Source organism: Haliotis asinina, chromosome 8, assembly GCF_037392515.1.
Source record: "Haliotis asinina isolate JCU_RB_2024 chromosome 8, JCU_Hal_asi_v2, whole genome shotgun sequence".
Taxonomy (NCBI): Eukaryota; Metazoa; Mollusca; class Gastropoda; order Lepetellida; family Haliotidae; genus Haliotis; species Haliotis asinina.
The window spans coordinates 4026609-4038287 of record NC_090287.1 but is presented as its reverse complement, the minus strand read 5'-3'; the positions used below and the strand labels follow the sequence as shown (position 1 = coordinate 4038287).

The 11679-nt window shown below is 37.9% G+C and overlaps 1 protein-coding gene across 1 annotated transcript; it reads right to left on the bottom strand.

Annotated features, from left to right (window-relative positions):
- Positions 1 to 1504: 1504 nt before the first annotated feature.
- Positions 1505 to 6676, bottom strand: LOC137293685 (transmembrane protein 47-like). The gene is made up of 3 exons (XM_067824384.1): positions 6475 to 6676; positions 4023 to 4172; positions 1505 to 1650 (listed from the first exon to the last, which is right to left on the bottom strand). Exons 1-3 carry the CDS (start codon positions 6674 to 6676, stop codon positions 1505 to 1507), a joined length of 498 nt encoding a protein of 165 aa, XP_067680485.1.
- Between the last annotated feature and the right edge of the window lie 5003 nt (positions 6677 to 11679).

Here is an 11679-nt window from a genome sequence, read left to right as displayed (position 1 = left end):
TGTGCAACAGCAAGTGTAATTATTCATTTAAGGATATTTTCTGTGTACATTTAACCACCTTTCAAAATAGAACAGCTGCCTTACATAGTATATGTGACACACTTATTCAAACCAGTTCTAAATACAATCTTAGTGTCTGACTATCTCGATTTCTTTGGTGTGCATAGACTGTATTGTTTGATCTATTTCTACCCACAATTTAAAAATATCTTGCAGTTTTGTGAACAAAGGGGGAAATTCGCAAAATATTGTGAAAGATATTATACTGACTATGACTGCCACATAATTCTTCACTGTGAGAAATAATTTTGTAGATATAAAATAAACTTGTAGATCTCGTTGATGCGGATGTTTATGAACATATAGAATTATTATCTGAAGATGAAATGTTATCACTATTTTCTAGGGATGAACTACTAGTAACTAGCGATATTGATGAAATGTCAAGGAGACGTATTATTGTCCTCTTCTGTAAATACCTATAATCCTTGCTTCCCTCACTCAACTGTACATTCTAGACCTTTCATATATATTCATACATGTATATATGACTATATGAATGTGTAGTGAATATATTACTGTAAACATTTGATGTACATGTTTGTAATGATCTTCAGACAACAATCTGGAGGAAACAGAGCGATTCATTCATTCATTCATTCATTCCACTGTGTCGACCATGGTGGGATGAACACGTTACCAATTTAAACACGGTATTACCCATGGAATGATGTACAGACAGTTTTTTCGGTTGTGTGATTTACACACGATGGAACTCACTATCTTGGTTTTCGCGCGGTGCTACCCACTATCTGGATTTACACAGAGTGCTACTAACATTGTGGTTTACACACGGTGCTACCAACCATCGGAATTTGCACACGTTGCTACCCACTATCGGTATTTACACACGATGCTATTCACTTCGGTATTTACATGCGGAGCTACTCAAGGCGAGATCCATGAATGGATTGTCTCCTTCTTTAATCCACGTCAACAACATGAACACAGAAATGCTTGCTGGGCCGACGCAGTCATCCTGAATGTTTCATCTGATAAACTTACCGAGTTAACTAACCTATGAGAACAAAACACATTTTCTCAGTAACAACAAGCCTTTATTGACTGTAATCATAGACCCTGGTTTACATCATAGACGTTTCACCTTCTATAGACAGACTGATGCATTGACAGGATTGTCGGACAGTTATCGGGTACACAAACTTGGAGTCAATCTAAGCAGCGGTGAATATTGCAATGAAACTGGTGAAAAATATTAGTTTTAAATAAACGTCATGTTTAATCTGTATAACAAAAGGGGAAACGATGAAGTTACTGTACAAAAAACAATGTATAATATCATATGTGCGTGCGTGCACGTGTGTGTGTGGGAGAGAGAAATCAAATGGATCTACACTGTTGCTTATATTTATATTTGTAATCCTATCAGTGGTGCAGTCGCGTTAGACAGACAGAGACAGGTGGTGCATTCCACTTGGGCTTCTTAACCAATCACAAGAACGATCCCAGTAGCTCCGTAAAGCAATCCACCAATTATTGTCAGCCCAAAAGACCAGCTCAAGTTTAATGTTGGAGACAGTTCTGTTGCCTTGGCAGCAAAGACGATGATTCCAATAATGGTAAATCCAGCTACAAAACAAGAACGTTAAATCAAACCGAAGAAAACATAGCCAATATTCTACACAATCACGCATCTTATATCTAATTTGTTTATCATGTGAGGTAGTGTTGGAGATATTTGATGGTGCATTTGTTGCAATATTTGAGCTATGGATCAGAAGTATGGGGTGTAAATTTTGAAGTTGGCAGGAATACTACAAATATTATGGTTCTTGGAGAATGTGGAAGAAACTTATTAATATGAATGAACATAGGGTACCTCTTGCAATGCTATAATATGATGTTATCAAGGGTTGAAGGTGGAGGAACAAACTGGGGCACACATTGTTACGTGTTTTCTGTAATTTATATCATCATTGATTAAGTGATAGTTATCATTTGGTCACACTTTTAAGATTTTTTAGTGTGGATTGTGGGTCACTTTTCATATATATGACGGCGATAATATTTTTAGCCGCAGGCCTTCTTGATATCACTTCATTTACTTTCCCTTGGCAATCTGTTGTTTACTTTCGGCTACTTCTGTATAATTCCAAGATTCTGGTGATTGGTATTTTGCATTACCTTAGACTTGTGACTCAATTTTATTGTACTAGAAATCTGTATTTTGATTCATTATAATATATTATTGAATATTCTAGACGTGGCTGTGTTTTATTTTGCTGGTCCAAAGAGGATTTCTTATACCTTTTGTCACAGCAATTTACTGACCGCAACAAATTTGGGCTTGTCCGGGATAGAATTCATTTGACATTTGAGACCTACTGTGAAATTTATTTCAATTTTTTTTGCACTTATGCAACAGGTTAATTGTCAAGCAAGCAAAATGGTGTTTAAACTTGGGAAGTTTCTTAAGTCCCCTGACACTGAGACAGTCAGTGAATTGCGCAAATCAGATTTATTGCACATTTCTTTTTTCACATTTCGAACTTGAGACCAAACCTGTAATGAAATTTCAGATTTTGAAAATTGTTTTGAATCACTATATTGATGATGGGGGTTTTGTATGTGATGTTTTGGAAATGGTTGAGGAGGAATGTTCAGATCAAATGGAAATGAAGAAACTTGAAATTCAGTTACGGATTCAAAAGGAAGAAAATAAAAATCAGGAAGAACTGAAAAGGATGGAAATAGAAAAAAAAACCCAAAACAAATGGAAATGGAGAGTTTGAAATGGAGATAAAAAGGGAATTCAGACTTCCCTGTGTTATAATTTGCTGGTTCAAAGGGGATTTCTTACACATTTTGTCACGGCGTTTTACAAACGGTTACAACATATCAAAAACGTTTTGTTCTGACTTGGCTTTAAATATTCTTGGGTTTGCACAAGAGGTGGAACACCTTGCTACCTTTATTTCGGCATTTAACCAAAGGCTGTTTGATAATTTCCATCAAAAGTGGGTTCCAGAAATGGGTGATTTATCAGACTTTAAACTATATACAGTTTAAATCATTATTAAATGTTGACTTGTAATCATCATTAGATTTGTGTTTGGTGTGATATCGTAAGATTAAAATGGTGTAATTATGGACTAGCATTAGAAACAGGCCGTTATGATTGTACGGAATATTTAAGGTGACTCAGCCCTTTTTGCCTTAAAGGGGGATTATCTTTTGTTTAAGATGAATATCATTTATTGTTGTGTAAATATGCAAACATAAGAAGCACATGTAACATCAGTATCACATCGATCAGTCTGTTATAAATATTGTGGCATCAGATAAATGTAGAGGAGTCTTTGATATTGACCATATAGTTTTGTGTGTGATATTGGCCAGTTCTTACTTAAGGTGTATAAAATTAGAAGTGGCCGTGTGATATGTGTACAATCTACTTATCTAAATCTATATGCACGACACTCTTGCAAGAGCAAGGAATAATTCATAGACACTGTATTATGTAATAATGCGCTTATCGTGAAAGCTAATACAAAATTGTTTTGGGGCCAAAGACCTTGTTAACAGAATTAAACGTTTGTCTGACACATGACATTTAAAAAATAGGTTCAAGATAAATTCTTCGAATTTCATTTTCACTCTTTCATTTATCCAATCCATTCATATATATGGAAAATCAAATCTCTAGTTACAACAAGAATTCTATTTTTGCAAAATATTAAACGTGACGCAATTCATCTGCAGGAATAACTTGTCTAAAAACACGGAATACCTGACATATTTGGTGATGATTCATAAACATACACCACGAGAAACGTACGATGGGCTGTTTCAGTAGAGATTTCTCATGATTATGGAATGTTACTTTAGGGAGAATTATTGGGGGTACGTTTCATGTCTAATTCGTCTAAAACAGTCAGATAATTAATAGTAAACAAAATAATCTTTTGCGTTTTCAGATTTTCTTTCTTCAGTCGTCTTACCCGCAGCAAAGGCCAGCACAAACGCTATAGTTTTGAACAACATTTGGTCTGTCTTGAGAAACAGGTAGACAATGATGAGTGCCAGAGAGCCCAGGCCAAGCAGGAATCCAAGGATCACCAGAGCCTTGGTAGCAGTCTGCCAGTCTAACTCTGCAATGAAAACCCGATGATTTCTTTCATGTTAGTGACATCGATGTTTCTTGAGACGGAAAAGAATTTGAAGTATTCGGACAAGTATACTTGTGTAGTTCTGCTGTCACTGATAATAAAACTCATGATTAATACGGTTCTAGAATGTAAACCCTCATTTTATATAGTTGGGTTTTGCTATGCATAAAAGGATATAACTGTAAACATTCACTGTAAACATTCGGGAACCCATCGTTAAAAGTTGCGTTACTTCCATTTCTCATAACACAATGATTTGTTTATGGTAGACTTGTAGAACACATTTTGAAATTTGACACATCAGTAACAAACACCAACAACAAACACAGTGTCCGATTCATTTCACTCATTTCAAGTCATATTTTTTAGCAGAACAATTAACTAGCCTTTGCCAGTGTTTGTGACAGTATCACAGTAGCCAGTATCAATGCACCTGCTCGTATCAATGTCTGACAATGCTGATAAACAAATGCTCATTTGTTGTGTTAGGGTAAAGATATTTTATTTATTTATTTATTTTTTATTTACCTCGCAATGTATGATGATGTAGACCAATGTATTAGATATATAACGATTACGGTGGAAATGTCTGCTATGATATATGTCTATCGAAAAGCATGAAAATGATGACATTTGTAAATGTTGTAAAAATGTGGTACAGTCAATAATACCAAAATATCATCACTAACTGAAATTAAAACATTGGAAAATGTCTGATTTTTCAAAAAATCACTTTGTCATTTCTGTGGAATACCAAGCGAATGCAAGAGTTGGATGTAGCTGAAAAAGAGTCTAAAGGCAGGCAATGCACTATTAAAAGTGCGGTTATTCTATGTTTATGTGTATATGCAGTTTAAAGGACTACTAGGATATGAAAATTATTTCAGTTATATTTTAAACCATAAACAAAGTCTTTTTTTTCGATCATTACTGTCATCCCCTCCACCACACATTGAGACCGGTAGACACAATAGTTTGGGATGTCTGAACGGGAAAGTCTGTGTTCAAAATTTGAGGACAGTGATTTACAAGATTAGATCCATTTTGTACTTTAATGTCCATTACATTGCCAACTCAAATCACATGACATTAAGAAATATCATCATAATAATCAGTTAGTCTTCGTTCAGTTTATGACAGCAGAAAATACCACGGTTCACAGACGATTAAGAAAATATACTCAGGGGCAAACGTTATTCTGAATTTTGTCATTGGCACTGTTGTCAATTGGGACTGGAGTTCAACCAAAGAAGTGTCACTATGGTTGAAGTAACGCAAACAAGCCGTTGTTGATTGAGTTGCACGGAATTTGCTAGAAACATGGCAAATTCAAGGAAAAAGAGATGCAATGTTGGATTTCCATTCCATTTAGTTAAACAGTCAAGTTATATATAGCCACCGCAGTGTCCGCCCACCAGAACGTAGACGTCATCAGTGACGCTCGAGTGGCTCATCAATATGTAATCAGAACAACGTCAACATGTTACGCTTGCCCGCAAAATCTCCCGATTTGTCAACCATTGAAGACTTCTGGAAAGAAATGAAGCGACTTTTACCATATCCTACAGCAACGCTGCAGAGGTGTCACCAAATCTTTTCTCGGATATAGAAATAGTCTTTCCCAATACTTTCTTTATTCAGTGTTTCAGTGAAATGAGGCGCAAGGCGAACCAAGTGGACACGCTCGCAACCAACCGCTTGCGATTCCCTTCTTGTGTTGTGGCTTATTTGCATAGCTTGAAACATTAATTTGTCTTTCAGTTTGTTGTGTGTGTCATAGTAACTATTGCCTTTGTGGAAATATGCTTAAACCATTTCAAACAAAAGTACAACATACAGACCATATATGTCAACCATCGCCACACAACACATATTGTAACACGATGTACGACGCCAGCAAGGTTGTGCCACATAGAATCAGTCTACCTGTGTGTCTCTGTTAAGACAGCATCACGTTTGGTATTTAAACATTCTAGGATACTGGTGGCCCCACCGTGGTATTGCTGGAATATTGTTAAAACAGGGCGTAAAACTAAACTCACTCGCTCTTACCTAAAAAAATATGAATGAAAATGTTTTTCAAATGTTAAATATTGGAATATATGATATGACTTGTCTTTTATTTTCGGCACACTGGAAATTCCGAAATATTAAAAGGTGTAAGTCTGTTAAGCCTGCATCATGTTTTTCAAAATTTTACATGTTTGAATATCTGTTTATAAGTTATCTGCTGTTTTCGGCATACAGGAAAGCTACAAATTCGGAAATATTAAACGTTCCTTACCTGCCGACCCAAACGAAGCACACAGTCCCGCAGTGCAAGATTTGAATAACCCCAAATGCGCGTCAACCGACCCTACGAAAGGTATGGCCGTACTTCCTGCGATCCAGTAAACAGTTGCAAATCCAATGATATCAAATAACAGAGCGGCTGCTGCCAGTCCCAGTCCAACTTTTGACAGCATAGATGCCTCCGAAAACCCCATGTTTACTCCTCATGCGGATTACAGGTGCACTGGTGACAACGGCAGTGTTTACACCTTCATACCACTTAAGCGGTGTGTTTTGGGCGTCATCTCCAAGTTACCGCATTCTAATTGTTCAAACATTTCTCGAAATCCACCAATCCGAGTAGCTCTGATTAAGAGGAAGTCACGCGTCCTTGTGTCATCCAATCAGAGAGTTCTTCACATTCTAGTGCACAATGGCACGTTGGTAAGATGTTTAAGTGGAATAGGCGAAACACCGGCGAGGTGCTTGTGTTGGAGTATCAGGTGTGTTTGAATCAACCTCACGCACAACATCATTGTCCTTAACTTTCACATTAAGACTAAGGTAATAGTAAACATATTTGTACCCAATGGTTAGTGATTAACATTCTAGTTGCTGGTATAGTGATGCCTACACTTTATGAATGGTCAGCTTCTTTATTTTGACATGGCAATGTTTTGGTATAGGTTCTCATACTGTTCTTAGGCCATATGCCTGAAGACGGCATATGAACCTACACTGAAACGTCGCCCTTATGTAAATATAGAAGCTGATCATCCATAAAGTTTTGCTATCTCTAAATGGGTTATACACTCCATAAAGTAGAGCGTTGATAAGCAGTATGTTGATGTCTTTCTCTTTCAGAATTACAGTTTCAGCTAACGTTCAGTTTCCAAAGCCTGTTTCATAACACTGACGACGTTTGTTGATTTGTTGTTTATATATTGTCTTGAAAAAACGAACACATATATGAATGGATGCGAGAAAACCCTTTCCAAATCCATTAGTAATCTCAAAGCTAAGAGTCCATTGTACAATTGCGAATATATGAGGTGTATATATTTGTTGGAATATTGCTGGACTGGAAATCAAATTTGACTATTAGGAAGTTGAAATCATCCCTTTTGTCATAAAGCCTTGTGGATTGTTTTGACACTCTTAATCTTTCTGCATAGAACTAAATATGAGACACTTGAGGCGGTCTCACGTGTTTCGTTAATTTCAGGTGGGTAAATCAGTTACTTGGCTGTTTGATGGGTGTTTGTAGATATCAGATTATCAATATACCTGACCCCTATGTTAAAATTCTTGGCCAAATTCAAGAAAGGGCAAAGTATGAACTATCCATATCAGCCTCCTCTGTTATATGAACTTCTTTACTGATAGAGATATGCGTTTATTGAGTCGTTTGTTGCATGATGCTCTCTAGTAGAGAGAAGGGCAGGTCATGGAAACAGTACATTTCATCATATGGCGCCCCTTTCCCTGATACATGTATGAACTTGCAAAGATACGAGTTAACACAGCGTTAATGTGTTCTTGGAAATTAAAGTATTTTTAAACCAGAAAGACGTGTCAAGATACGAGCAGGTGTGTACTTGTCCTAACATGCACGGTCTGTTTTGACAAAGTATAAATGTGCGCGGTATATCAGGGGATAGTGTAATGAAAGTCAGTTTCCTTTTCTCTGTCAACGCTATGGACACGTATATTTATGTCCATGTGTACAAGGGTATAGATAATGGAAAGTCAAAAATATACATCCTGTATAGTATTGTGTACATTACTCTATACAGTTTCCTATACGGAATAATATATATTAGCCCAGACAAGACCATGCAGTGCCCTAAATAGTACCGCATATATTAATCCATGCACTATCCTTCGCAATACCCCATACATGAACCCACGTAGTATCTCATTCGTCAACCCATGTAGTACCCTTCACATATGCCATGCATTAACCCATTTAGTACCCTTCACACATTCCATGCATTAACCCATATAGTACCCTTCACACATCCCATGCATTAACCCATATAGTACCCTTCACACATCCCATGCATTAACCCATATAGTACGCTTCACACATCCCATGCCTTAACCCATGCAGTACCATTCACACATCCCATGCATTAACCCATCTAGCATTTCCACATAAACCAAGCATTAACCCACGTAGTGCCCTTTACATATCCCATGCATTAACCCATATAGTACCCTTCACACATCCCATGCATTATCCCATGCAGTACCATTCACACATCCCATGCATTAACCCATATAGTACCCTTCACACATCCCATGTATTAACCCATATAGTACCCTTCACACATCCCATGCATTAACCCATATAGTACCCTTCACACATCCCATGCATTAACCCATGCAGTACCATTCACACATCCCATGCATTAACCCATGCAGTACCATTCACACATCCCATGCATTAACCCATCTAGCATTTCCACATAAACCAAGCATTAACCCACGTAGTGCCCTTTACATATCCCATGGATTAACCCATATAGTGCCTTTCACATTTCCCACGCATTAAACGACGTAGTACCCTTCACGTATACCATGCATTAACCCACGAAGTACCCTTCACAGATACCAAGCACTAAGTGTCCTTCGCATGAACCAAGCATTAACCCATGTAGTGCCTGGAACACAGTGGAAGCTGGTAAATAAGGAGTCAAATGAGAACAGACAACTTTTATTGATTTTTATTCCACAGTTTTATCCCCAGAAATGAATAACCCCAATGTGTTCAAATATATTTACACATACCAACTACGACATTAGAGGGGTCTCCAAACACCATTCGAGTGTCCAAATAAGACACTATCAGCAGAGACCATATGATATGGTCTCTGCTATCAGAGTGTGTCCAAACACATCTCTACAAAAGTGTGTCCAATACATGACACAACACAAAAGACACAACACAAAAGACACAACACAAAAGATACACCATATGTGCATGTGCATACGTCTACAAATTAGACACAAGCACATTCCAAGGTCACTCAAATACTATTATATAGAGAGCCACCAAAGCGTGACTGATCTCTTTCAGCAGAATCAGCTACGTGCTAATCAGCACAGGTTGCAGCAGAAAAAGTGTCAATTTCAAATGCGTTCGCGCGAACGTTACTGAGTGCCCATGAACGGGTGTTGTTTGGGCGAGTCGCTCTGTCCAGTAGCCTGCACATATACCATGCATTAACCCGTGCAGTATCTTCACACCATCCCATACATTAGCCCTTGCAGTACCCTTCATAGTCGCTCATATATTGGCTCATGCAGTATTGTAACACACGGTGTCCTATACATTAGCTCATGCAGTATTGTAACACACGGTGTCCTATACATTAGCTCATGCAGTACCATGCAGTGCAGCATGCAACATTCCATACTATGAATGTTATTTGTTTCTTGCAAACAAATCTTGTTTATGTTTATGTACTTTTTCGCAGGCTCGGACTACACACGACAGGGTACTCACATTACTGCACGTGCGGGATGATATCTTCCCTTTGTTTAACGGTCACATGCAACGTAAAACACAACTTTGCAGATTCTGATACCTTTTGGTATGCACCATTCTCTTCCCATAGAGGTTACTTGTCATATCTTCCTACGAACCTCTGTTCTAATACGGCCATAATTCGCGGTTCTCATAAATCCCCTAGCAGCAAAGAATGGCAGCAGATTTATTTCCCTTTTTTCTGTCCAATCAGAACACGTGCTACACCGACCTAGATTCAACAAATGCAAGCAATGTGGAGAAACAAATATGACATGACTGAGTTCTGTCTAGAAGAAACAATTGAATATCGCGCTCGGGAAGAGGTTCTAGTTTTCACGATGCATCCGGAAATTACCGAGATCTTGCGAACGATCACTTTTGAAACAAGGTCGCTGATTGCACTACTAAATCTGATTGCCTCCAATCACGAGTCTTGAATACTTGCATCATGAAAGGGTCGTATTAGAACAGAGGTTACGTAGGAAGATATGACAAGTAACCACTGTGGGAAGAGAATGGGTATGCACTCAACGAAACAAATCTCACAAGTCTAATTTGCGAAAAAGTAATACATCCTTATCAGTTTTTTCATACTGGTGAAAACCTGATAAACCTCTCATTGGTCACCCAAGACAACACACCTGGCAACTAATTGCATGATGCCTGCCATTCTACGTAATTTAGTTAACCAATAATGAGCAATCAATCAATCAATCAATCAATCAATCAACGCAATGGTGGTTAATTCTTTGAAGGGAGGATGTTGTTTTTACACTCGCACTTTACGACAGGGTGTATTCAGTGTAGATTAGTACATCTACACACTCTGCCTTTTGACAAATCCACTGTAGAAGATAAAAGTAATTAATCAATCAGTGTGTTATCGGTTAACCCTTTGATCGATGTTTGTTTTGGTAACTCAGTTGATAAACCCTCTATCATCACTTAAATGCACACATTACATAACATACAATACATTTGCTACTACAGACCTTAATTTATAATGTTGAGTATTTACTCCAGACATGAAAAATGCCAAACGGGAACCTTTGTTGAGTAACCTGTGTGTGTGTGTTTATTATCACAGATAATAAACCAGGGTAGCTACCAAAGCTACCAAACATTGGCATTTGCATTTGCATATGGCATTTGCTATCACAGCAGGGCCAACACTCAAGACTATCTGAATATAAAGCTTTACAAACTTTCGGACCGAAACTAATGGCTTGCTACGTGCCTGTAGACATCATATTTTCACAAAACATGGTTTAATATCGAGATAAAAACACAGAAATAGGATCAAATTGGATCAGTCACTATACCATCCAAGCATCCGACAAAACTACGCTGCTGGGATATTTTGCTACAATCGGACATGGAACACCAGGGATATTTGTAAATAATGGCATATGATGGGCATCCGGCCTCCTGACTGTTTAGGTGAAGAAATTCTGCTAAGGTGGACCGGAGCCCAGTCCCTTTGTCCATCACGGTCGAGGGAGCGGGCGCTGACCAATTTGCAGTTTGGTTTCGTGACTGGACCGTTGGCGAGAAACATTAATCGCTCCGCATCAGAGCCCCCTTAAAGGATCACTAAACTCAATTTTTTGGTACTCTTTTTATCACTGCATATGAAAGACTTTTGGTTAGTCAAAAACGAAACACCATTTTTTTATAAAAAAC

What these genes read in the sequence shown, in the direction of transcription:
- LOC137293685 (XM_067824384.1), bottom strand. Translation starts at nt 6,676, where the DNA reads ATGGGGTTTTCGGAGGCATCTATGCTGTCAAAAGTTGGACTGGGACTG. An exon ending in TGCTTCGTTTGGGTCGGCAG is followed by an intron (nt 4,173 to 6,474) that starts GTAAGGAACGTT and finishes TTTTCATTGCAG; the next exon opens with AGTTAGACTGGCAGACTGCT. An exon ending in TGTGCTGGCCTTTGCTGCGG is followed by an intron (nt 1,651 to 4,022) that starts GTAAGACGACTG and finishes CTTGTTTTGTAG; the next exon opens with CTGGATTTACCATTATTGGA.